This window comes from Rhinoderma darwinii, chromosome 5 (genome assembly GCF_050947455.1).
Source record: "Rhinoderma darwinii isolate aRhiDar2 chromosome 5, aRhiDar2.hap1, whole genome shotgun sequence".
Taxonomy (NCBI): domain Eukaryota; kingdom Metazoa; phylum Chordata; class Amphibia; order Anura; family Rhinodermatidae; genus Rhinoderma; species Rhinoderma darwinii.
The window spans coordinates 285,348,921-285,376,751 of NC_134691.1; the positions used below are offsets into that span (position 1 = coordinate 285,348,921).

At 44.1% G+C, this 27,831-nt stretch overlaps 1 protein-coding gene across 3 annotated transcripts in view; it reads left to right on the top strand.

The window, feature by feature from the left end:
* Positions 1–27,831, top strand: part of DAZL (deleted in azoospermia like) — a 102,990-nt gene that overhangs the window by 30,598 nt on the left and 44,561 nt on the right. For all 3 annotated transcript variants that reach the window (XM_075827233.1, XM_075827234.1, XM_075827231.1), the window contains 2 exons: positions 6,311–6,402; positions 24,066–24,117. In XM_075827233.1, the coding sequence (XP_075683348.1) occupies positions 6,311–6,402; positions 24,066–24,117 (144 nt within the window). The remainder of the gene's footprint in view (positions 1–6,310; positions 6,403–24,065; positions 24,118–27,831) is intronic.

Here is a 27,831-nt window from a genome sequence, read left to right on the forward strand (position 1 = left end):
GGGTACAAAAAAATGTCTGCTGCACTGACTTCCCAAGAGCACAATGGCCGCCAAAATTCTTGAATAAAAGATGTTTGGAACAACCAGGACTCGTCCTAGAGCTAACCGCCCCATCAAACTAAGCAATCGGGGGAGAAAGAAAGTCCTTGGTAAGTGGTGACCAAGAATCCAATGTTCATTCTGGCTGAGCTCTAAAGATCCTGTGCAGATAAAAACTTCCAGAAGGTCAACCATCACTGCTCATCACCTGCCTAATACCATCCCTACAGTGAACCATGTGGAGGCATCATAATGTGGGGTTGTTTTTCAGCGCTTGGGACAGGGAGACTGGTCAGGATTGAGGGAAAGATGAATGGAGCAAAGTACAGAGAGAGTATAATGACAGGGTAGGGAGACAGACAAGTGAGCCCTAATCTACCCGCCACTCAGTCCCTGCCTACCTGCACGGCCCGTCCTAGGCGACGGCGTGCAACTGGTTGACTGTCCCTATGCTCAATATGTGTACGACAGACAAGGGTACACAGAAGCTAAGGGAAATGGGGGAGTTGCCCACGGCAACACTGAGCAACAGGAGTAGTGAACGAGCCGAGTCAAACCAGGAGTGTACGAGGTACCAAACGCAGAGCAGGAGCGTAGTCCGTAAAGCCAGGGTCAAAATGAAGCAAGGTCAATAATAGCAGGAGCAGCAGAGCCAGGAAAGAATCACAGGCAAAGACAAGCAGGAAATGAAGGTATAAATAGACCGAGGGCGGGAGCTAGAACAGTCTGGCCAGGCTGTGATAGGTTCTCCCACTCCTGAGCCTACCAGCCTGAGTGGTAGCAGATCGAGTCACTCTATCAGACCTAGGAGCAGGTGCAGACTGATTAACCACGGGCGTCGACACAGAAGCTGTGTCTGGCAGATCCTTTAGGCTATGTTCACACGGAGTATTTTGGGGGAGGAATATCTGCCTCAAAATTCAGTTTGGAACTTTGAGGCAGATATTCCTCTCCCTGCACGCCGATTTTTGCGGCAATTATCGTGCCGTTTTTCGCCCGCGGCCATTGAGCGCCGCGGGCATAAAACAGCGAGATATACGCTTTCTCCTGCCTCCCATTGAAGTCAATGGGAGGTCAGAGGCGGAAGCGCCCGAAGATAGGGCATGTCGCTTCTTTTTCCCGCGAGGCAGTTTTACTGCTCGCGGGAAAAAGACGCCGACGCCTCCCATTGAAATCAATGGGAGGCGTTCTCGGGCCGTTTCTGCCGAGTTTTGCGACGCGGTTTCCGCGTCCAAAAACTCTGCAAAATACCCCGTGTGAACATAGCCTTACAGAGAGTTTATTAATGAAAACCTGATCCAGAGTGCTCTGGGCCATAGGTTTAACTTCAAACAAGACAATGACCCTAAGCGCACATCCAAGACAACACAGGAGTGGCTTAAAGAGGCTCTGTCACCAGATTTTGCAACCCCTATCTGCTATTGCAGCAGATAGGTGCTGCAATGTAGATTACAGTAACGTTTTTATTTTTAAAAAACGAGCATTTTTGGCCAAGTTATGGCCATTTTTGTATTTATGCAAATGAGGCTTGCAGAAGTACAACTGGGCGTGTTGAAAAGTAAAAGTACAACTGGGCGTGTATTATGTGCGTACATCGGGGCGTGTTTACTACTTTTACTAGCTGGGCGTTGTGTATAGAAGTATCATCCACTTCTCTTCAGAACGCCCAGCTTCTGGCAGTGCAGACACGGCCGTGTTCTCGAGAGATCACGCTGTGACGTCACTTCCCCAGGTCCTGCATCGTGTCAGACGAGCGAGGACACCGGCACCAGAGGCTACAGATGATTCTGCAGCAGCATCGGCGTTTGCAGGTAAATCGATGTAGCTACTTACCTGCAAACGCTGATGCTGCTGCAGAATCAACTGTAGCCTCTGGTGTCGATGTGGCCGACACGATTCAGGACCTGTGAGTGACGTCACTGATCTGCACTGCCAGAAGCTGGGCGTTCTGAAGAGAAGTGGATGATACTTCTCATCAGAACGCCCAGCTAGTAAAAGTAGTAAACACGCCCCGATGTACGCACATAATACACGCCCAGTTGTACTTTTACTTTTCAACACGCCCAGTTGTACTTTTGCAAGCCTCATTTGCATAAATACAAAAATGGCCATAACTTGGCCAAAAATGCTCGTTTTTTAAAAATAAAAACGTTACTGTAATCTACATTGCAGCACCTATCTGCTGCAATAGCAGATAGGGGTTGCAAAATCTGGTGACAGCCTCTTTAAGGACAACTCTGAATGTACTTTGTCGCCCAGACTTGAACCCAATTGAACATCTCTAGAGAGAGAGACCTCAAAATGGCTGTCCGCCGACTGTCCCCATCCAACCTGTCAGCTTGAGAGGATCTGCAGACAAGAATGGCAGAAACTCCCCAAATCTAGACTGGAGGCTATCGCTTCCAAAGGCGATTCAACAAAGTAAGGGTCTTAATACTCCTATCAAAGCAATATTTTAGTCTTTGCTTTTCAATAAATTCGCAAACATTACGAACATTCGATTTACATTTTGTCAGTATGAAGTATTGAGTGCAGAATCGTGGGGGGGGGGGGGATGCATTGTGTAGATAGATAAATATATATATATATATATTTTACTATACTGTTGACCAACCTGCCTATGAAGACAAGTGGGACCGCACATATGGGAGATTAGGAGCAAGATGAGTGTTGTTCACGCCCCCCCCTTATTCCCTGGTGCTTTCCTTTCGCTTATTCGGCGCTCCTTGGCACTTTTAGGCCTTAAGTGCTATGTTTTTACATTATGGCTTGCGCCATTTTGTGCTTCATTCCACGGGCGCGGGACCTTCACACTATCCAATAGCGCCTCTTGTATTCGGTCTTCTAACCAAATGCCTATGGCCTCTACACCCCTGCCACCCCCGGTGTTGCTCATCCCTGGTATGATGGGTGTGGATTCGGAATGGGCTAATTCCCATTTCTGGGCAACCTGGCGAACATTACTCAGTCCATTCTCGGTGGAATGTCTGCCTGCCCGCTGGTCCCTTTTTCTGCTTGTCCTCATGTAGACTCCCTGTCCATGTCTTCTCCTTATGGCCGACCCCGCAAGAGGACCGGATCCTCTTGCTTGCTTTCGTTTTTACTGTCCTCTTTAATCTCCTATATGTGGGCAGGGTATTTCTGGTCTTGAAGTCGAAGTCAAATCTGGTGCCTCCTCTCATAGAGAAGCTTTGACTGAATTATCCGAGTCCGATTCAGATTCCGTAAGTAAGTGTCCCACCCCTCATCCCACCTCTGTGGAGGTAACTAATTAGAGCTGTCCATGACACAATTCAGATCCCTGATTCTGCTCCATTTCTTTACTCCAGCCCCAACGTTCTCAGGCTGTCTTTCCAGTTAACTCAGAACTAGAGGGTATTGTCTTTTAAGGAATGGAAGCACCCGGACAAGAGGTTTTCTGACTCTAGCCATCTGGATATTTTCTACCCTTTTCAAGAGGGCAATTTTTCTGCATGATTGAGGATTCCGGCGGTAGATCCTCCGGTTTCTCGCTTAGCCAAGGCCACTACCTTGCCGATGACTGATTTCACTTCCTTTAAAGGATCCTCAGGATTGCTGCATGGACTCCTTTGCTAAAACTACTCATGAGGCCTCTGGCTATGCCCTACATCCAATTTTTGCATCTGACTGGATTAGCAGAGCGGTCACTGAATGGGAACACAAAATCCATCATGTCCTCTCAGGTACTCCTCCAGAGGAACTAGTTTATCTATCTCCAATGCCTCAGAGTATATCTGTGAAGCTGTTGCCTGGTGGTGTGGGCCTCTGCATCCTCTCTCGCTATTTGCAGTACTACGTGGCTCAAGGCTTGGTCTGCGGAGTCAGCCTCCCTTACTGCTCTTTCCTTTACAGGGTACTGTCTTTGGGCCTAGATTAGACTAGGTAGCAAAAGCACCCATCTTCCTCAAATTGGGCCTTTCATGGTTTCTCCAACACCACAAACTTCAAGCCGCAGTCTCACCAGGATCAGAAGGCCTAATCTTCCTTCAAGACTTGACCCTCCTGGTGCCCGACCGCCATCTGAAAAGTTGGAACCAGCAATGCCACTTCTCCCGATTTACCTCTGGTGGGGCGCAGACTTCTGCACTTCAACGACTTCTGTCTCGTGTTTTGGCTGCCTGGATTCAGGAGGTAGTATCTTCGGGATATAAAATCAAATTTGACTTCCTCCCTCCAGAGCGTTTCTTTGACTGCTGTTCCACAATCCCTCTCCAGGGTGGCACCTTTTTTTCGAGCAATCGTCTTTCTTCTGGGGGTCATCATTCCGGTCCCCTTAAACCCAAGGTTCTGGGGCTTTTATTCCAAACTTTTTCTCGTCCCCCAGAAGGACTGTTTTAGTTCAGCCCATCCTGGATCTCGGGCGTCTCAGCGCGCATTTTCGAGTCCGTCATTTTCAGATGGATTGTCTCTGATCTATCATCGCTTCCATGGAACAGGGGGAGTTTCTTCCGTGGGCATCAAGGCGCATATTTACACATCCCTTCCTGCACTTTGCGGTACGATCTCGTCGTTATCCATTCGTGGCCCTTCTGGCCTGGCCACAGTCAAGATTATTTCCGAAGGTTTTCTGTCGTGTTGGCACTCCTTCGCACCCAGGATTTGTCTGTCACCCCATACCTAAATTACATTCTGATCCCGTTTTCCTTGAGAGGACAATGAGATGGCTCTCAAGATCACTCTCTGGATTCTCGGACCAGTTGATGATCCAACTGAACCGACTTTGTCTTGCCGATCTCCATCACAGCAGATCTACCTCTTCTGGTTTTTTTTTTCCTTTGGGGGTCTTCAACACTCAGATTTCTCTCCGCTATTCAGGGCTGCAGCCGGTCCTTACAGACGGCTGTGCCATCCTCACTTCTCCTGCATGCGGGTTCTCGGAACCATGGTGACCTCAATAGAGACTTCCATTTGTGCAGTTCCACACGCGCCCTCTACAGCGGGCGATTTTCTCTCGTGGTGGGACAGATCCTTGCAATTGCTGGATCTAGATTTCGTGTACCCCCCCCCCCCCCATGTCCGTCGCTCGCTTCACTGGTGGATCTTTCTCTGGTCATACCCCACGGGCGCCCCTTCCTTCAGCTGAACTTGCTAATCCTCTCCACAGATGCCAGCTTTAAGGAATGCGGGGGCACATTTCAGAAACTCATAGCTTTGGCTGTGGCCTCCAGGAGTGTTCTCTTCCCATCAATCTTCTGGAATTGAGAGCCATTTTTTTTCTTTGCCTCCTGCACTGGACTCCGTCTCTGTCCGAACACCCAGTGAGGGTTTAAACTGACAATGCCATGGCCGTGTCTTAACTAAATCACCAGGGCGGCACTCGTTATGCCACAGTAACGGCCAAGGCTTCCACTATCATTGTCTGGGCGGAAGCTCACGTTCTGTCTCGCAGAGGTTTCCATTTCTGGGGTCGACAATTGGGTGGCGGACTCTGTCGCAAAATGATGGATCCCGGGGAGTGTCTCAGGTGGGGTCTTCCAGACTTTATGGCCTCCAAGTTCAATCGACAGGTCCCCTGCTTCATATCACAAGCTCTGGATTTGGAGCCCTGCATCATAGATGCACTTGTGGAGCAATGGTCTGACTTCAGTTTCCTGTAAGTCTTTCCGCTTCTGCCTCCAATGCCTTGGCTCCTCTTGCGGTTTAAGGCAGAAGGGATTCCTGCTGTTCTGGTAGCCCCGGATTTGCCGCACCACTGTTAGTGTGTGGACCTAGTGTCCCTGTTGGCTGACGTCCCCTGGCCCTTACCTCCATCCTGACCTCTATTCCACCAGAATGTAAAGGAACTATGTTTAACGGAGTGGCTGTTAAAGCCGCTGTTCTGATGGCTTTTTGTTTTTCAGAGCGTTAACCTCGCTATGCTTATGGCTAGAAAGTTTCCTTCACCCCGCATTTACCATTGTACGTGGAAGGCTTTCCTTGGTTAGTGTAAGGATCACAGGCTCCCCCCGCCCTCTTGCGTTCTGCCTTGTTGAGATCATTTTTGCAGAGGGGTTTGGATCGTAGTTTAGCACTCCGCTCCCTGTACGGGCAGGTGTCTTCTCTTTTCTATCTTGTTCGTTCGCCTGTAGGCGTCTGGGCAGGGTATATACTGTAGGAGCCTTTTTTTTTATTTTTTTATTTCATAGTGTCAAGCCTCCAAGTGGCAACCGCATATACCCACGGTCTGTGTCCCCCTAAATGAACCGGACAAGAAAAGTATTTTACAGTGAGTTTTTAAGAAATCTTGATTTTTAATTTTGTTTGTTTTTAGATGGATGATTTTGAAATTAAAGACTTCTTCTCTAAATTTGGAGCTGTGAAAGAAGTGAAAATAATTACTGATCGGACTGGTGTCTCTAAGGGGTAAGTTTTAATTGCAATAGCGTGTAACAAATACTGATTTATTTTGAATTGATAAGATGAGGCTTTCACCTGTATCATAAAAATCCCAGCTTGACATGCATCTTTCCCCATGTAAGCAAGAGGAATAATTAGATTAAAAGGTCATGCTAAGGCTATATTCACACGCTAAACGAAAAAAATGGCTGTAAAATACGAGCGGTTTTCAAGGAAAAACAGCCTCTTATGCCTCAGCCGTTTTTCAATGTTTTTTTTTGGAGCAGTCTTTTGAGACCATGAAAAACGGCTCAAGAAATGACATGCGCTTCTTTTTTACGGGTTGGTTTTTTACGTGCCGTTTTTACAACCGGCTGCGTAAAAAAACGGCCCGTGGAAATGAAACTCAGTTTTTCCCACTGAAATCAATGGGCAGATGTTTGGAGGCGTACAGCCCGCGTAATTTCAGCCATTTTTCGGGGCGTTACGGCCAGAGAAACTGCTGAAAATAAGCCGTGTGAACATACCCTAAAGCTTACTCTGGGAACTTCACTATGTGGGATCTTGCCACATGGCAAAGTTAATGCCTCATGGTAACTCGGTCCATTTTACTTTAATGGGAAACCAATACATGACAGTACTTACGGTTAGACACAAGTGATGAACAACGGTTTCAGGTTTTTACCGCATGAGGACTTACTAAATTATGTGGACACACGACCATCACACCACATCATAAGCTTGGTATTCCATTCCAAAACTTTGGGAATTAGTATGGAGTTATGTCCTTGTGGCTTGAGCAGCCTCCACTCTTCTGGGAAGGCTTTTCACAAGCTTTTGTGGTGTCTGTGGGAACTTGTGCCCACTCAGCCGAAAGTGCACACCAAACTCCTCATACTATGTCTTTATGGACATCGCTTTGTGCACAGTCCTGCTGGATCAGGAAACTGGCTTCACTGAACTGTTTCCATGGAGTTAAAAGCATATAATTGTCCAAAATGTCTTTGTATTGCATTTCCCTTTCTATGGAAATAAGGGACCTAGGCCAAACCCTGGGGAAATTTTTTTATTTTTTTTTTGGCCAGAGAAAGTCTACTACTCCAGTCTGCATTCTTTACACAACTAACTTGTCATCCTATGACAGCCACGTTAAAGGTTATGCACATTTGAATCCTGTATACATAGAAAGCTGTAACTTGCTGTCAAAGCCGAATCAGTCAGGTCAGCAGGACTGACTGCTCAGCGAAAGCTGGTCCTTTGAGTCCCCATGCACACGACCGTATTTTTCATCCGTATTTACGAACCAATTCATTTCTATGGGCTATGGGACACTCTTCCCTATCTTTACGGATGGGTGTCCGTGCCGTAGGAATGATAGAACATGTCCTTTTTTTTTTTTTTTGTCCTTCATTAGGGCATAGACTCCGTAGAAGTCTAGGAGTGCTTCCGCAATCACGGATGTGCATCCGTAGGCGTTTATAATTTCAGAAGCATTGCTATGCGACTAGGGGATTACCCCAGATTCATCCCTGTGTTTTTGGGGGTTTTTTTCATTATTTTTTTTCCTGCGGATATGTAAATACGGATGCACACCGGACCGTATTTATGGACACTGTTCAGTATATACGGATGATTTACGGATGGCTATAAATCACTACTGGTCTGTATTTACGGATGGATGAAATCTACGGACGTGTGCATGGGATCCTGACACGCAGGATCCAGCTAATAACAAAACACATCTGAGTTTGAACTGAGATGTGATCAATAACGGTTGGATTCTAGACGCAGGATCATCTTTCACTGATGCGTTCAGTCCTGCGGACTTGACAGATTCGGCTTTGATTGCATGATACAGCTTCTATGTATTCAGGATACATACAAGCTGTATCAAAAAGTAAAAGTGCACATACTTTTGACTATATAATGTATGACAAGCATGCCCGCAAGAGGCCTACTAGTCATGTTAATCGCATGGGCGCTGCTACTATTCCTTTCCTATCAGTAGCGCAGCAATGGTTAATACACAGCCGCAGCCCTTCTCAAACAGCGAAGATCAGAGAAACCTGATGTCCCCCAGTAACCTTTTTGTATGCTTTGATCCACAATACTGAGTGGGGTATCCTCTCTCCCCTCCCTCCTTTTGATGTCAGAGGGAACTCTGATGTAATCTGAGCCCATACCGTTCATTGGCAGACATCCCCAGGGTTTATTGAAGAAACCCAGGGTTTCTGGCTATATTCCCTTTTAGTTAGGTCATACTTGAGTAAGCCCTAGCAACTGCCTGTGTACTTTTGGTGCACAAGCTAATGTACAGACCTATAGATGTATGCCAGTACATGAGATGTAGATGGATAGATCTGTTGTCACGTAGGGTTCGTGTTGGCGGTATGGCAACTTGCCAACAGGGCGCAGGTCAGAGCCTATAGTTCATATAGGGTACCTGTGGCCGCTCGGACAGTAGCAAGGCAGGCTTGGCTGGGACTAGGCAGCAGGTAGATGTCAGGCGTGGAGTAGCAGGACAGGCATGGTATACAGCACGGCAACAGCTCAACACGGCACTAGATCAGGATACAGGGAACACTAGGAGCAGGAAACACTATGGAACCATTTGCAATACAAACTAGGATATGGCAACAATGCTCAGGCATGGGAGGAAGGGGCTGAGACCTTATAACCCAGGGTGCTCTGGGAGCAATTAGCTCAATCTCCCACATACGTGCGCTCTGGCTTCTTGAGTCTGATCTGAGCTCGCGAGCGCACCATGGTGGCCACTGTGGAACAGGACGGCCGTATTTGCAGACCTCTCTGGAGAGAAAGGCATCGACTGGATGGAAGGAGTTCGTGGTCAGTGACCACGGACATTACATCTCTTTCTCGCTGGTCACTGTGGTCTGACTCCCACCCATGAACTATTTAATGCATAGCCTGTGCTTGCGTGATGATGACACTTTATTTCAATTAAATCCCCTTTGAATCACCTCAAAGAAAACACATGACAGTCGAAGATAACAATAAGTTGGATACCTCTGTTTAAAGATTTTCAAACCCCTATCTTGTATTGCAGCAGATCGGCGCTGCAATGTAGATAACAGGAACGGGTTTATTTTCAAAAACGAGCATTTTTGGCCAAGTTATGACCATTTTTATATTTATGCAAATGAGCCTTTCTTAAGTACAACTGGGCGTGTTTAAAGTTAAGTACAGGTGGGCGTGTATTGTGTGTGTGTGTGTAACATCCTGGCGTTTTTACTTGTTTTACTAGCTGGGCGTTGTGAACAGAAGTGTATGATGCTGACGAATCAGCATCATCCACTTCTCTTCGTTAACACCCAGCTTCTGGCAGTGCACAGACACACAGCGTGTTCTCGAGAGAGATCACGCGGTGACGTCACTTCCTGCCCCAGGTCCTGCATCGTGTCGGACGAGCGAGGACACATTGGCACCAGGTGACAGAGGCTACATCGACTTACCTGCAAACGCCGATGCTGCTGCAGAATGAACTGTAGCCTCTGGTGCCGATGTGTCCTCGCTCGTCCAACACGATGCAGGACCTGGGGCAGGAAGTGATGTCACAGCGTGATCTCTCGAGAATACGCTGTGTGTCTGTGCACTGCCAGAAGCTGGGTGTTAACGAAGAGAAGTGGATGATGCTGATTCGTCAGCATCATACACTTCTATTCACAACGCTCAGCTAGTAAAACAAGTAAAAACGCCCAGATGTACACACACAATACACGCCCACTTGTACATAACTTTAAACACGCCCAGTTGTACTTAAAGGGAACCTGTCACCAGAATTTCACCTATTGAACTTCACTTATCTCTCACTGGCCGCTGCTATCAAAAGTTCATTGCCATTATCCCCTCTCCTAAACTCCTCCCCCGACTGTAAATAACGGTCTGCAAACATTTTGCGCTTTTTATCGTAATAATCCGGCGTCCCTTTGTGCGCACAGACCAGAAGAGGACATCAATGCACAAGCGCATGATTTTGTGTGCTGGGGGAAGGTGACGAGCTGTCAATCAAAAGTAAGGAGGCCGGGGAAACGCGGAAAGACTTGAGGAATGAAAATATGACTTTTTTCAAACGAAGATTTGACTCTTTTCAAGAGAAGATCTGACTCTTTTCTGCTCATTTGCATACGTTGTGGGAACACTAAAAAACTGAATACTAAAGCTACAGAGCCGACTAAGAAGACAATTATAGGTTATATAGAAATGATTTTAAACCCTCTACCACCAGGTATTGCTGGTTTAATAGGTGAAATGCTGGTGACAGGTTCCCTTTAAGAAAGGCTCATTTGCATAAATATAAAAATGGTCATAACTTGGCCAAAAATGCTCGTTTTTGAAAAAAACAAACCGTTCCTGTTATCTACATTGCAGCGCCGATCTGCTGCAATACAAGATAGGGGTTTGGAAATCTGGTGACAGAGCCTCTTTAAATGGGAAGCTTTTGCAAAGGTTTTCTCAGCGATATTCCTAAATTTGCAATTGGCTTCCTGGCAAAAAAAAAAGCTTGCAACGCATTCTACTGATGACCTTTAGCGACTGACTTTTAGGGTATGTTCACACTGCAACGCCAAATGCGTCTGAAATTACGGAGCTGTTTTCAGACGCAAACCGTTCCTGAATTACGTTTTGACAAGCGCACGCGTTTTTCGGGGCGTCTTTTACGTACGTAACTGGAGCTGGTTTTCATTAGTCAATGAAAAACTGCTCCAATTACGTCCCAAGAAGTGACATGCACTTCTTTGAGGCGGGCGTTCTTTTACGCGCCGTCTTTTGACAGCGGCGCATAAAATAAAAAAAAAGCCCATCTGCACAGAACACCGTAAGACCCATTGAATTCAATGGGCAGATGTTTGGAGCCGTTTTTTCTTCCGTAATTCGAGGCGTAAAATGCCTTAATTACGTCCGTAAATAGGGCGTGTGAATATACCCTAACATAGAAAAAAATTTGATGCAAAATGAGTTTTTGTTTTTTTTCTTCATTTTTAACTAATTCTAAGCATCGGGGCGACTGGCACAGCTCTTGTTCCTGTGCTAGTAGTAAAACTGGAAACTTCATGTTTATCCCCATCCCACATATGGGCACTACTGTACGTCCTTTTTAGCGGTGCCTTCCCACAAAAGGGTATACAGTAACGTCCAGGCATTTTACGGTTACCATGTCAAACGACATGGTGACTTCACAGACTGTTAAATGTCCGTGACTGCTAACAATCACAGCTAGCCGGCACAGGACCAATCAAGAGTGGTCCCGTGTCGGCGATCGCTGTGGTTGGTCAGTCAAATGTAACACCAATCACAGCTGTCAATAACGGCATAGCGCCGTTTAGAGGCCCTGTGAAGCTCATTTCTATGTCCGCTTCCCAGAGCCGGTCATCCGTGTAGTGAAGTGTGTGTCAGTGTTTCTGACACAAATTGAAAAATAAAACCCATAAGAGCATTACCCTCCATGCCCATCAGTTGATCTCTGCCATCCTGTGAGATCTGTAACTATCCTGGTCAGTGTCCATTATTTAATACAGATCCTGTCCACAGATTGACCCCTGACGCCATCTCATAGCTTCTGTCAAATGCTGATCTTTCACCTGTTGACCTTTTATGTGCGGACTTCTGTCCCTACCTGTGCGCTCAGTCACGCTCCTGTATTTTTATGGAGTTTCGTTTTGTTTTTTTTTGTTTTTTTTTTCTTAAAAAAAAAAAAACTTCTAAAAAAAAAAATTAGACTTCTATAGCAATTTTTACACTAGTGTTAGGCAGTCTTGTTTAGGGGTAGCGCTACTTTATATAGGCTCATTACCTGACTTCTGTGTCCTGTGACCTATACATACCTATACAGAGATTAACGTTAATCAAGTGTCCTGATAATGAATACACATGATCATCCAGCCTGGACGTCATGTGTATTCAGAATCCTGACACTTCTGAATCTTTTCTGTGAGATTTCCAGCAAGTGAAACGAAATCTCGTTTACCTCCGTTATCTCGCGAGATTTCGTTTCCCTTGCTAGAAATCTCAAAGAAAAGATTCAGAAGTGTCAGGATTCTGAATACACATGACGTCCAGGCTGGATGGTCATGTGTATTCATTATCAGGACACTTGATTAACGTTAATCTCTGTGTATGTGGCTGCACATCGCTGCTGTGTAAATGAATGGAGAGGAATGTATGACGCTGACTGGTCACTGATTGGTCAGCATCATACACGTAAACACGCCCAGTTAAAAACACAATACACGCCCAGTTGGACATAACGGAAAAAAAACGCCCAGTTGTCCATTTCAAACCTCATTTGCATATATATAAAATAGCTCATAACTTGGCCAAAAATGAAGGTTTTTTTAAAAAAAAAAAAAAAAAACTTTACTGTTATCTACATTGCAGCGCCGATCACATGCAATAGGAGATAGGGATTTGAGAATCTGGTGACAGAGCCTCTTTAAATTCAATATGGAAAATCCGCAGCAGAATATCCACTAAAATGCAGCATAAATTGACATGCTGCGGAATGAAATTCCTTAATAACTAATCAGACCATGTCTCACATTGATTTAGTACTATGAAGAGAGTTGGATAGAATTAATTGGGAAAATAAAATATTATAAAGATGGATTTCGGATCATTCACTGATAGTGGTGGAAATAAAGGTTAAGGGGAAAAAAAGTGAAAATCGGATAGTTAAAATAAATCCACACTGGCTCAATTTAATCAAAAATTTAGGCGATATCCAAAGTTAATATACTAGTCCTTCTCAAAGAATTAGAATAACAAAAAGTTAAGTTATTTCAATAATTCAATTCAAAAAGTGAAACTCGTATAGTCTATAGATTCATTACACACAGAGTGATCTATTTCCAGCATCTTTTCTCTTAATGTTGATGATTATGGCGAACAGTTAATGAAAACCCCAAATTTAGTGTCTCAGAAAATCAGAATATTATATAAGCTCAATTTTAAAAATTATTTTTAATACCGAAACGTTGGCCTACTGAAAAGTATGTACAGTATATGCCCTCAATACTTGGTCGGGGCTCCATTTGCATGAATTACTGCATCAATGCGGCGTGGCATGGAGGTGATCAGCCTGTGGCACTGCTGAGGTGTTATGGAAGCCCAGGTTGCTTTGATAGCGGCCTTCAGCTCGTCTGCATTGTTGGGTCTGGGGTCTCATCTTCGTCTTGACAATACCCCATAGATTCTCTCTGGGGTTTAGGTCAGGCAAGTTTTCTGGCCAATCAAGCAGTGATACTGGGGTTATTACACCAGGTATTGGTACTTTTGGCAGTGTGGGCAGGTGCCAAGTCCTGCTGGAAAATGAAATCAGCATCTCCATAAAGCTTGTCAGCAGAGGGAAGCATGAAGTGCTCGAAAATGTCCTGCTAGACGGCTGCATTGACTCTGGACTTGATCTAACACCGCAAGCAGTAAAAACGTTAAGAGGGATCCTATTTAAAAATATAGTTAATATGAAAAGAGAATTTAGTATGAAGGAACTGGAAAAGAAGAAATGCGTATTAGAAACATGAAATTTATATTGGAACCCCAATAGCAGATAATGAAATAGGTTAGTTAGATGCGCTAGAAGATCATTGAAAATTGATAGTAACCAAATCACAAAATCTCTTGAGTAAAAAAAAAATATGTTGAATCGGGAAAACCTAACAACAAAATGTTAATGAACATTTATTAAAAATCAAAGAATCACCAATAACATCCCTGTTATTAGAGATGGGAGAGATTAGGAAGCAATCGTTTTATTTGAGTATTTCTCTAAAGTTTACACCACAGAAAGAGAATACGATGATGAACAGCTAGAAAGTTTGAGACCTTTCATTTGTCTCTAACTGGAAATCAAAGATTTAATATAAATAGATTTATATTAAATATGTTCAATTGCTATATACAAAACCACAAGCAAAACTAGGTGTCAATGGCAGGAGTACACCCCTTTTTTTTAATTTTTTTTTATATATATTCACAAGATGCACAAGACAAGTATTCCCCCATATTATTCGCACTGGCAATCGAGCCATTGGCATCTATAATTTAGAGATGAGGGAATCTGGGGATTTGGCGCACGAGGAAGGGAAGACAAGTTTCCTTTGTATGCTGACAAAATGCAATATGTTAATAAAATATGGAAATTTTTTCAGGGTAAAGGAACAATTGGGGGAAAAACTATATAATTAATAATGTTGGAATATAGGAATCCCGGGTCAATTTGGAAAGTTGCCTTAAATCTTCATCACCAAATAATTCAATTTAATGTTTTACATAGGCTATATTACACTCCACAGCTACTTAAAGAAGCTCTGTCACTAGTTTAAGTGCCCCACCTCCTACCTAATCTGATCGACGCTGTAATGCAGAGAACAGTGTTTTTTATTTTTATTTTTAAAAACAAACTATAAATTTTGAGCAAGTTATAAACCATTTTAGATTTAGGCTAATTAGTTCGTAATGACCAGCTGGGCGGTTTTTTACTTTTTACCAAGTGGGCGTTGTAAAGAGAAGTGTATGATGCTGACCAATCGGCGTCATACACTTCTTCATTCATGCTCCGCTTGTTACACTGCACATCGTTCATCGAAGCCATGGAAGCGTCAACCGACATCGCCTCAATCCGCTGCAGATTCGTCCTAGATAGATATATATATATAGAGAAAACCGCACTCAAAGCAAGCTGAGCATTAGGCCATGTGCACGTTACCAGTAAAAGGATGAATCAACTCCTTGGAATGAAATAAACGGCAGGAACAGAAGACCAGTAACCGCACCAGGACTTCAAAGTTGGAGAGATGTTTGTTTATTCACCACAAGGTGGAAAGAATGAGCAATGTTTTAGTTCACACCTGAATCTTTCTCAAACGTTTTCATATATGGTGTGCGTGGCACTATCTATAGGGGGTGTGTGAGTGTGTGTGTGTGTATATATATATATATATATATATATATATATATATATATAGAATTACAATATACACACACACTCTCACTCCTCCATTTAGGTCCCCTCTAGAAGTGAAATCCCCAGCCAGAGCATTACCGACTCTTAGGCCGTGCATTCATCTGCTGGAGGAGCCCCTGACGTCACTGTCCATAGACAGTGGCTTCGGGATTCTCCTGGACCGGAATGTGATGTCAGGGGCAACCCCAGAGCCGGAGTCCCAGAACAGGGCACTAGTATAGACACTACTCTGGAACTTTGGGGAAGCCCCTGACATCACTGTCCATATATGCACAATGATGTCATGGGAAGCCCAGAGCTGGAGTCCCTGGCAGAGCGCTACTAGCGCTCTACCTGGGACTCCAGCTCTGCTCCTGACACCACTGTCCGTCTATGGACAGTGATGTCAGGGGCTTTCTCAGAGCAGGAGTCCTGGAGCAGAGCGCTAGTATAACCTCCGCTCTGGGGCGTCATGAAGGAGCGGCAGCCCACTCATCCATTGGCCTGCTCCCTTCACTCCCGAGGGAGTGCCAGTGCCCCATGGGCTGCAGATGACTGCCTCGGGTTCCCCGTGTTTGAAACCCCTGTTCTAGAGGAAGTACCTCTCCAGACACAGCTAATTCAGTCTTCGCTTAGTGTCCGTAGGAGGCAGACACCTCTACTGGTTCAGTAGGCTGTCTTTCTGTTTTTATATTTTACTCTCCTAGCTGGGAAACAGGTGACGTCGTCCCCCTGGTTTCCTCTTCTTCTGATGGCGTTCATTGTCAATGGTTCCATATGCCGTTGTCCCCCTGCCAAAATGAAGACAAACTGCAAGCTCCTGTGCCGCCCACCAGCCGTATTGTCGCCCCTCTTGCTCCTGATCCATGTCCCACCTCATGCTGTTTCTCATCCCAGTCCCCCCTAATGCAATGAGTGGGCATGTTGTGCACTTGGCACATTTATTATGCAGAGCGCGTGATTCTGGCGCATTCAGTACCGAGGCACTATTCCGGCCTCAGATCTGCCTTCTGGCTGCCATTTCTTTTTCAACTGGCGGCCTTCCTTTTCTACAGCGTCTCAGGGGGGCGTGGTTACCGCCTCTGGTCCTCTTCAGCGATTTGGTGCATAGCCACCACATGACGGCTGACATCCAATTGCGGCATGGAAGGGGCGGATGCGCTCCCTCAACGGCACGAACGAGCTGGCGTCACAGCACACAGAACTATCACTATGCTCGCGCCATATTCCTTGGAAATTGGTAGGATATGCCCTTAGGCATCCTTTTGTTCCTCAGGTCCCCTCTACAGGCCCTGAACCAGTGTAAATTGTAGCATTGAGTCATATACCTAGGTAACCTCAGGCGGCTAATACACCCTTTTTATAGTTATTAGTCTTGCCTTTTTACAGTATTTGAGTGAAATCATTATCAGTTTTTACATTGGGACGTGGTGACCCCAATACAGCAATGTCCGACACCAGAGCATAGATCCTCCCGACAGGTACCTAATATAACTTACTATGTTTGCTTCACATGCGGCCAAATTTTTTCATATGGACTACCTACTCTATGCGATGCGTTTCGGCTTCCAAACAAAGCATCTGCTGCCAGTATTGCCCCAGTAATACCCGTGGCCCCAGTATTGCCCATGCCTAGTACTTCACATGCTAAACTGGACCCAGCCACATCCTTTTCACATGGCAGGCCCCAAAAATAGGTTAAATCTGCTCGTTCTAGCCCACCATCTATACCTTGTCTGTTCTTCCTCACCATTATCCATTTGTGGGACTTTCGTTTGGCCTGTTGATGGCCCCACGGGTTTATGTTAAAATTCTATCTGTTGTAATGTAGCAGAGGGAGATATTGTCCTGATGGAACCTGCTCTCCAGGTTCCCTAGAACGCTGAATCCTTTTTGCCTTGATCGCCCACCGGTCTTCTCTGGCGACTCCTCTCCGGTGATACCTCAGGGCCACTCCTTTCTCTGCTTACAGGTCATTATCAACCTTCGTAGTTCGGGAGGTGCCTTCTGGAATCTCACAGCCCAGGGCCTCTAGTTCCACCAGAAAGCCCATCTCCCATTTAACATTTTGGAACTGAATAATTTTCCTCTGACACTCGATGACTCTTCTGGCTGGCAGTCCGTTCTGAGTCTAGACCGACCATGTCACGGCAGTCCCTTACCTCAATCGCCAAGGCGGGACACCGAGTTCAGCAACACTGATAAATGGTGTCTTTTCTTATCCCCCTTTTGGTATACACTGTGGGGAATTTTGCTGGGAAAGTGTTGTTCTGGTATAATATGGGCAACTTCGCTTCTATCTGCTATGTTTTGAGCCCTCCCCTTCCTGGTTCCCTAATCTTAGGGCCTTGATAATCATCTATTGAAACAGAAGAAATGTTCCCCTCGGGCCTGCACAACTGTGTATTTTTTTTATTTCCTGACTTATGGGAGCTTTAACGTAACAATTTTTTCTTAGGCGTAGTGGTATGAGGGCTGTTTTTTGCAGGACAAGCTATACCTTTTATTGCTACCATTTGGGGCACTCGTTACTTTTTGATCACTTTTTAAACCTATTTTTTGGAAGACAAGGTGACCAAAAAAAAAACAGCAATTCTGGCATTGTTTTTTTACGGCGTTCACTGCGCGGGACAAATATCCATAATATTTTTATAGTTTAGCCAATTACGGATGTGACGATACCAATTAAGTATGGTTTATTTTTTCAATAATAAAGGACTTGATAAGGGGAAAATGGCTATTTATTTTGTATTCAGTTATTTTTTTTTTTAAATTTTTTTTAATTAGATTTATTCTTTTTTTTTTCACTTAGGGGACTTTGAAGGTCCAGCTGTCGGATCTCTATTCTAATACATTGCACCACCTATGTAGTGCAATGCATTAGAAATGTCAGTCGTTCACTGACATCAAGCCTGTAAGTAGGGCCTAATTGGCTTCCGTACTTGGCAGACCATTGTTGGGCATCTGGTTGCCATAGCCTTCATTGGCAGTGAGTGCCGATTCAGCTACAAACCCTTTAAATGCAGCGGTTGCTTTTGACCACTGCCATTTGGCTATTGGAGCAAAGATTTTGCTGGAATGGTTTTTGGGTGCCATGTTGCATTTGCAGAACCCCTGAGGTACCAGTATAGTGGAAACCCCCAGAAGTGACCCCATTTTGAAAAATACACCACTGAAGGAATTGTATTTATTGGCTTAGTGAGCAACTCCCCAGGTGTTTCAAAGAAGTTATAAACACTGAAAATTGTATTTATTGTTTTCCAATAAAAGGTTGTTTTACCCCCAAACTTTTCATTTATACGAGGGGTAATAGGAGAAATTGCATAACAAATTGTGTGGTGCTTTTTATTCTGAGTAAGGAAATACAGTATATGTAATTCTAAACTACTGTATGGGCACGCAGTGGGGCTTAGAAGGGAAGAAGTACCGTTTTTGGAGCATGGATTTTGCGCAAATGTTTTTTTGAGCACCATGTCTCATTTACAGTACTCAAGTACTAGTACATTTCACAGTCCCAAAAGGTGACCCTATTTTGGAAACTAAACACTTCAAGGAATTCTTCAAGGGGTTTAGTGAACATTTTGAACCTACTGGTCTTTAACAGAATTGAATGTGCACTGGACATTTCCCACAATTATGCCATTTTTGTGCCACTAGGGGCATACACCCTGTATATTTCTATGTGGGTGGTCCCGGATACAGCAATACCCCACATGTGGCTATAATCTTTCCTCTGAAATCCCTGGAAAGTCTTCCTATTGCTGGCTGTTCTGTAGAGAAGCTAGATTTTCTTAGGGCAATTTAGGACTGTCGTAACTGGTCTGAATCATTCACCCCTCCCATGAATTGGTTATAGTCCTGTATGCACACATGCTTGATGGTCTGCTCTGTGGCTTCTGGGACTGTGGTGGATCGATCAGCATGGAGTGTTGTCAAATACAAAGACAAACGTGAAGTTTTTGTTTTGACAAGCATTCAATTTTCGTTGCAAACTGCCCTTTCTTTCACCATGGCGCATCGCCTGTTCTATAAAGGACTTGGGGAGACCCTTTTTGATTTTGACAAATTATGCCACATGCTAGTGTGCCCCTGGCAGCAAGGCACTTAAGGGGGGGGGGGGCACTTGTAGTAATTGTCCAAATTAGGACTGCACGATGCATCGAAATATCAATGCTTTTTAGATGCTGTGCATGGTTCAATATTATGAATGCACATATCTCGATGGTAAGCTGTGCGGCCGCACACTTCATATTGTAATACAGGAATTTGGTCACTGGCATGGTGAGATGTGGCCGGCGCTGCACTAATGAGCGAGGCACCGCCTGCCCTGAAGACAGAGAACATGGCAAGCGCACTAAAAAGCACCCCTATGTTCTGACTTCAGTGCCGTTGTCGGCACTAATTTGTTCATCACATCATGCTGATCGAACAGGCGTGAGCATGGAAATGGCTGTAATACTTAGCCACAGCCTTGCTTTAATGGTCTAGAGTATAGAAACCTCATCTTCGCTGTTCTCCCCTTGACTGCCGCGATCAAAGCTGACCACAGCATTCAAGATTAGAATGGGGACTCCCCCTTTGATCACGTCACAGGGAATCCCTGTGACGCGAACGAGGGACATACCTTATATGGACAGACAGCCCAGGGCAACTGCCTGTGTATGACGAGTACACAGGCTAATGTACTGGCATATTGATATACAGGGTGGGCCATTTATATGGATACACCTAAATAAAATGGGAATGGTTGGTGATATTAACTTCCTGTTTGTGGCACATTAGTACATGGGAGGGGGAAAACTTTTCAAGCTGGGTGTTGACCATGGCGGCCATTTTGAAGTCTGCCATTTTGTATCCAACTTTAGTTTTTTCAATGGGAAGAGGGTCATGTGACACATCAAACTTATCGAGAATTTCACAAGAAAAACAATGGTGTGCTTGGTTTTAACGTTACTTTATTCTTTCATGAGTTATTTACAAGCTTCTCTTTGTTTACAGCCATTGACATGTCGCAGAGATTAACACGTGAGGAGCGTATAGAAATTGTGTTGATGTCTGGTGAACCAGTACCCGGGTCATTGCAGCAGATTTCAATGCAAGACACCCTACGAGACCACCCATCTCCCATGCTACAATTTGCAAACTGCTTGCCAAGTTTCGTGAAACTGGTTCAGTGTTGGATTTGCCCAAATGTGGACGCATGAAAACTGTCACTAATGAAGAAACATCAGTGGCTGTCCTAGCTTCATTCAGCAAGAGCCCACAGCGTAGCACTCGCCGCATGTCACTGGAGAGTGGCATCAGTCGAACATCCCTTCGGCGGATATTAGCTACTCACAAATGGCACCCTTACAAACTCCAGCTGCTGCAGCATCTCAACGAGGATGACCCAGATCGGCGCACTGAATTTGCAGAATGGGCAAAACAAAAATTGGAACAGGACCCTCAGTTTACACAGAACATTTTGTTCAGTGATGAGGCAAACTTTTATGTGAATGGTGAAGTTAACAAACAAAACCACCGCTATCGGTCTAACACTAACCTACATTGGATAGATCCCTCCAAGACTGTTGGAACACAAAAATTGATGGTCTAGTGTGGTATATGGGGTACAAAGGTAGTGGGGCCATTCTTCATCAATGGAAACCTCAAGGCCACGGGATATCTGAAATTGCTACATGATGAGGTGTTTCCCTTTTTATGCACTGAAGCTGGCACGTTCCCTGAGTTTTTCCAGCAAGATGGTGCACCACCACATTATGGGAGTATTCCTAGATGAACAGTTTCCTGGAAAGTGGATTGGTCGTCGTGGGCCAGTTGAATAGCCCCCTAGGTCTCCCGATCTGACCCCCTTAGACTTTTATCTTTGGGGTCATCTGAAGGCAATTGTCTATGCTGTGAAGATACGAGATGTGCAGTAACTGAAACTACGGATACTGGAAGCCTGTGCTAGCATTTCTTCTGCGGTGTTGCTATCAGTGTGTGAAGAGTGGGAGAAGAGGGTTGCATTGACAATCCAACACAATGGGCAGCACTTTGAACACATTTTATAAGTGGTCAGAAACTTGTAAATAACTCATGAAAGAATAAAGTAACGTTAAAACCAAGCACACCATTGTTTTTCTTGTGAAATTCTTGATAAGTTTGATGTGTCACATGACCCTCTTCCCATTGAAAAAAACGAAAGTTGGATACAAAATGGCCGACTTCAAATTGGCCGCCATGGTCAACACCCAGCTTGAAAAGTTTCCCCCCTCCCATATACTAATGTGCCACAAACAGGAAGTTAATATCACCAACCATTCCCATTTTATTTAGGTGTATCCATATAAATGGCCCACCCTGTATATATGTACATTAAAAGTTTAAAAATAGAAAAGTAAAAGTAATAAAAATAAAGTAATGTTAAAAAAAATACAGACTTTACAATAAATAAACATTATGAAAAGAAGTCTCTACATAAAATAATATGCACACATTTGGTATAGTCGCAACTGTCATTTCCTGCACGACAAATTTATAGCATCTTTTATGATTAAGTGTACTGTAAAAAAAAAACTTGCTATCTTTCACTTATTAATGTGAGGCACGAGGTGTTACAAATTTTGAATCTCTGTGCCTCACATTAATAGTAATTAATGCTATCCTGTACCTCACACAGTATATTGCCCCCATAGTGCCTGAGAAAAATAATAATGCATACTCCTCTAACCCCATTCCAAAGACTAGTGGAGGAGATCCCTCTGGTCTGTACGGCACAGAGGCGCAACGAGGTCACTGCCTTGCGTCTGGCGATGCAAAGTGAATGGTAAAGCAGGGACCTTATATCATTGGGTTCAACTGTATCTGCATCCTGAAGATGCAGATACAGTTTAAACCAGGGAAAAAGGTTATTGATTAAACTGAAATTCGCAAGATGATGTCGATGAATTGAGCTGAATTTCGATTTAATTTCTTTACATTTTAAAAATTTTTTTGTAGATTAATTGCCTAGCCCTACTTCATCCCCACTGCCGAAATTAGATACCTCAAAGTGCAAGGCAAATGCCTCTCTGGCAGTTAATAGACGCTTTAGTAATTTTTATTTTTTTTGGTGTAAAAATGTATGTATGTGTGTAATAAATAAATTAAAAAAAAATATATATATATATATCTCATTTATTTTTTATTATATATGCAATGCGAAAACAAATTCCTGAAACCTAAAGTAAAAACTCCTTGTGTCACTAGGCACTTTTTATGTGTTCAAACTAATTCCCTAATTATTTTAATTCTGTCTGGCTGTCTTTTCTTTTTCTTTCTTTCTCATGATTGTTTATCAAGGGTAGTTTTCTATGGTGCTGGGCACCGTAGTCTGGGTGATCCGTGGGTTAAATTTGGGTTTTGTATGGCACTAGATTTGTGGCACAAACTGCAATAGCTCCATCTCTGATCGCTTCCCTGACACATGTGAAGCAATCCGAAAAGGAGACTATACTACAACCCCCCCCCCCCCCCTCTCCAAGTGACATACTTAACAGTGATTGGTGCATCTGCGCTAATGGATCAATCCGAGCTATCCCCGCCCGGGGACTACTGTGATTGGTACTCGGCCGGCATCCCTAGTTGCTAGGTTGTCATAGCCGTCGTCATAGAACTCCCACCACACATCGGCGGTAGTTTAAACCGATCACGTAACTGCACGTGATGATGCGCCAACAGACCGCATCCCACGATGTACAGTTACGTGAAATTATGGGGGAAAAGGTTAAAGAGGCTCTGTCACCAGATTATCAAATCCCTATCTCCTATTGAATGTGATCAGCACTGCAATGTAGATAACAAGCAAAGTTTTTTTTTTTGTTGAAAAACGATCATTTTTGCCCAAGTTATGAGCAATTTTATATCTATGCAAATTAGCTTTTCAATGGACAACTGGGCGTGTTATCTCGTTTTACCAACTGGGCGTGTATTGTGTTTTTACCAACTGGGCGTTGTGAATAGAGGTGTATGACGCTGACGAATCGTCATCATACACTTCTCATCGTTCCCACCCAGCTTCTTTCACTGCAGGCACACAGCGTGACGTCACGCACAGGTCCTTCAACCTTGGCGTCGGACAGAGAAGATACATGGGCTCCAGCTGTCCGAGAGAGTAAAGTTGAATCTGCAGCAGCATCACCGTGTGCAGGTAAGCATAGTAAACTCCCTAGAGACGAGCATATTACCTTTTCGAACGGCTGGAGCCCATGTATCTTCTCTGTCCGACGCCAAGGTTGAAGGACCTGTGGGTGACGTCACGCTGTGTGTCTGCAGTGAAAGAAGCTGGGTGGGACCGATGAGAAGTGTATGATGCTGATTTGTCAGCGTCATACACCTCTATTCACAACGCCCAGTTGGTAAAAACACAATACACTCCCAGTTGGTAAAACGAGAAAACACGCCCAGTTGTCCATTGAAAAGCTCATTTGCATAAATATAAAATAGCTCATAACTTGGGGAAAAAATGATCGTTTTTCAAAAATAAAAAAATTTTGCTCTTATCTACATTACAGCGCCGATCACATGCAATAGGAGATAGGGGTTTGATAATCTGGTGACAGAGCCTCTTTAAAGAAACCAGATCAAATTGCAGAGTATATGAAGGCATATGGGTAGTTGGGGCTGAAATGACAACCTTGCTCTATTTTGGTGTGGGATTTACCATTGATTTGTCAACTTGATGTTTGTTTTTTATTTTTTCTCTTGTTAGATATGGTTTTGTGTCCTATTACGATGATGTTGATGTTCAGAAGATAGTAGATGTAAGTAAAAACGACTTTGTAATTCTCACTCCTATTCCTTAACCCCTTCAATCGTGCGAGTTGTCGTTTTCACTGATACCATTTTGGGGTATATGCGACTTTTTGATCACTTTGATTTTTTGGAGAGCTAATGTGACCAAAAACAAGCAATTTGTGTGTTTTATATATATATTTATATAGGTTTTCTTGTGTTTTTTGTTTTTTTTTGCGGCATTCACCGAGCGGGTTAAACAACGCTATATTGTGATAGTTCGGACTTTTATGGACGCGGCGATACCAGTTATGTTAACTTTTATTATTTTTAGCTTCGATTTAGGGGAAAAAATTGAAAAGGGGGGTTTTTTGAACTTTTAATACTTTTATATTTTGTTTGGAACAAAAAACTTTATTTTACAGTTTTTTACTTTTTTGTTTTATTAGTCGCCATAGGAGACTTGAAGCTGCGATCGTTGGCTCGCTTGCATGATATACTTCAATACTAATGTATTGCAGTATATTATGATTATGACAGTCTCCTTTGAAGCCCTGCCGCAGGCAGACCTTGGAGCCTTTGTTAGAAACGGTTGTTACCGGCCGATTGCGTGTTTGAGGGGGTGCCCCCTTGATTCTAACACTTTAAATGCCGGGGTCGTGATTGACTGCAGCATTTAAAGGAACAGTGTCATCACAAATTATTTTTTTTATATGTTAAAGATGTTAGTGCTTTATTAAAAACGTTTATATTCATTTGTGTGTTTGTGTTTTACTTTTTCTTATTTTTATACTTTTTCTTCCCTATGGGGGCTGCCATTTTTTTCCATTTCTGTCTGTGTCGATTAACGACACATACAGACATGGAATACGGCAGCCACAGTCCCATAGGGACTGCGAACGGCTCCCGTCCCATTGACTTCCGTGTACGGCGTCTGTGTGGGAACTGCGCATGCGCCGCTCCCACACAGTCCAATTCTAAATTGGCGCCGTCCGGCGCCATTTTCCTGTGGACCAGAAGTCGCGGCCGGACAGTAATATTACTACTTCCGGTCGCGGCTTCCGGATTTGTGCACTTGGACCAGCGGCAGCAAACGGAGCGGACGGGCCGGAGGGAGCCGCGGCGGCAGGAGCAGGTAAGAGATTTCAATGTATGTTCGTGTTTGTGTGTGTTTACTACTGTATGTAAACCTACTACACTGTGTGTTAGCTCAAAAAATGGCGACACACAGTGTAGGAGGTTACACCGTTCAAACCCCTCGTTTATCCCGGCACTAGCCAGGATAAAGGAGGGGGGGGATGCTGAGAGCTCACTAGAGCGAGGGCTTTTAACCCAATGTTGCAATGCTGCAATTTTGGGAATAGCTCCATCTAGTGACCAAAAATGGGTAGTATTATAAATTAGAATTAATTTATAATATTTCCTGACTCGTGAAAAAAAAATAAAAAATTTGAACAATGTTTAATCACCCACACACTAAATGTTTAATTTTTTTAAAAAAAACATGTTTTTCTGGCAACACATTCCCTTTAAGGTGTTAAACGTGTTGAACTTTGATTCCGCCCGTTGCAGTGAGGTGTCGGCTGCGTGTGACACCCGTCACCCGCTGTGTATGGAGTGAGCTCAGCCAGTGTGCTCGCTCCATACTTCCCCTTTACCCTCCTCACGTACAGTTCCGTGATTTTGCGTTAAGGGGTTCGAGTTATGCTTTTAACCCTTTGGCAGATGTATAAAAACTATCTAACGGGGTCTATGTTGCACATAGCAACCAATCTCAGAACACTATGAATAACCCAAGTAGTTGGCAGGCAAATTAACAATTGCCTAAAACCGAATTGCCAAAAGGCAAAGAAAGTTCCAACTACCTATCATTTTGTTAAAACATAACTTTTTATTTTCACATTCAGAACCACCCGCAGTGAAAATATTCAATACTGACCGTTCATAGATTAAGGCTGAATGCCAAAATGGTGGTAGTGTAATGACAAATTTGTTAGAATTTACTATCGGAGTCAGCGGCTGCAGTCCACTGCATATTCATTAATGATAAAGCATGTCAGCGACGTATTGTTTTAAAACTAGAAGAGGCCGCTCCCCGTCATGTTTTGTTACAGATGTAGTATTGGACAGAAAATCCCTATTTCTAAAATCGTATGGAATCATGGGAGATGGTCGTTAAGTTGGACCAATCCGAAGACAACAGATATTTGCATTAACTCATTATAGTGCAGGGACGGAGGGGTAGACCAATCACAAGTCTGCCCCTTTATCCAATCCAAAGGATGTAGCGGCGCATACACATTTTACTTCCATCGGCGGTTCATTCATCTAAGTACTAGAACGGCATAACTCCATATGTTAACGGCCTTGATGTTGGAAACTTAGAATGTTATCTATGGAGAGACTTCGTCTCAAAATGAGCTTTTTATTGGAAGTTTTAGACTGCATTGTCAGAAGACTTAGAAAAAAATAGAGAGCACAGTCTAGTTGCGCATGTCAAAAGGACTTTGACATTGTCCGAGCCATACTCCAGATTGGCTTTAGGAAACTTAGTCTCACAAAGTATTTAATACAGGTAATGACTGCACATGTTAATGTACTTAGAAGCAATTGCGACTATCTTGCTTGTACCTAGTTGGGAGAGATGGTTACATAAGCCAAGAAGTTAAAATGGTGTCAAAGTCCAGTAAACAAGAACTGTGTACATGTATAGAGACTTGAAATATCTATACTGGCCTTATATAGCAGGAAGGCCCTGTATAAAACCCTCAAGGCCATTATAGTAAATGGCAACACAGCATCCTAGCATATTAAAAGAGGAATGGACATGGAGAGATTCCTTCTCCACCAGAAAAATGGACAAAGGAGCAGACTTGTGATTGGTCCATCCCTCAACTATGAGTGACGCAAATATCTATTATCTTCTGATTGATCCAACTTAATGACCACCTCCCATGACTTCATACAATTTTGTAAATGTGGGTGTTCTGTTGATCCCCGCCATTGGCCGCAATACCCCTAAAGACGCTAGATCTGTAGCGTAACATGTCGGGGGGGGGGGGGGGGGGGGCTATTCTAGTTTTAAAACAATACGTCGCTCACTGTTATACCTAACGTCTTTTGCTCTATCATTTATGAATGTGCAGTGGACTGTAGCTGCTTACTCGGGTAATAAATTCTATCAAATTTGTCACTACACTATCACCATTTAGGCATTCAGCCTTAATCTATGATCTGTCAGTATTGATTCTTTTAACTGTGTGGTTCGTTAACCCGTTAGTGACCGCCAATACACCTTTTAACGGCGGCCACTAACAGGCTTTATTCTGATGCATATGCCTTTTTACGGCACTGTATCAGGATAAAGTAGACAGAGCAGGGAGCCGACAAATCTCCCTGCTCTCAGCTGCCAGAGGTAGCTGAGGGCTGGGGGCGTCCCTGCTCTGCCGTGTGAGATCGATTAGTATCGATCTCACCCGTTTAACCCCTCAGATGTGGTGCGCAATAGCGTGCACCGCATCTGAGTGGTTTTGGAGAGAGGGAGGGAGCTCCCTCTCTCTCCCACCGACACCCGGCGATACGATCGCCGAGTGTCTATGTAAAGGATTTGCCAGACACCGATTCTGTGTCGACGCCCGTGGGCAATCAGTCTGCACCTGCTCCTATGTCTGTGAGACTGACTCCATCTTCCACCACTCAGGATGGCAGGCTTTGGAGTGGGAGAGGCTATCACAGCCTGGCCA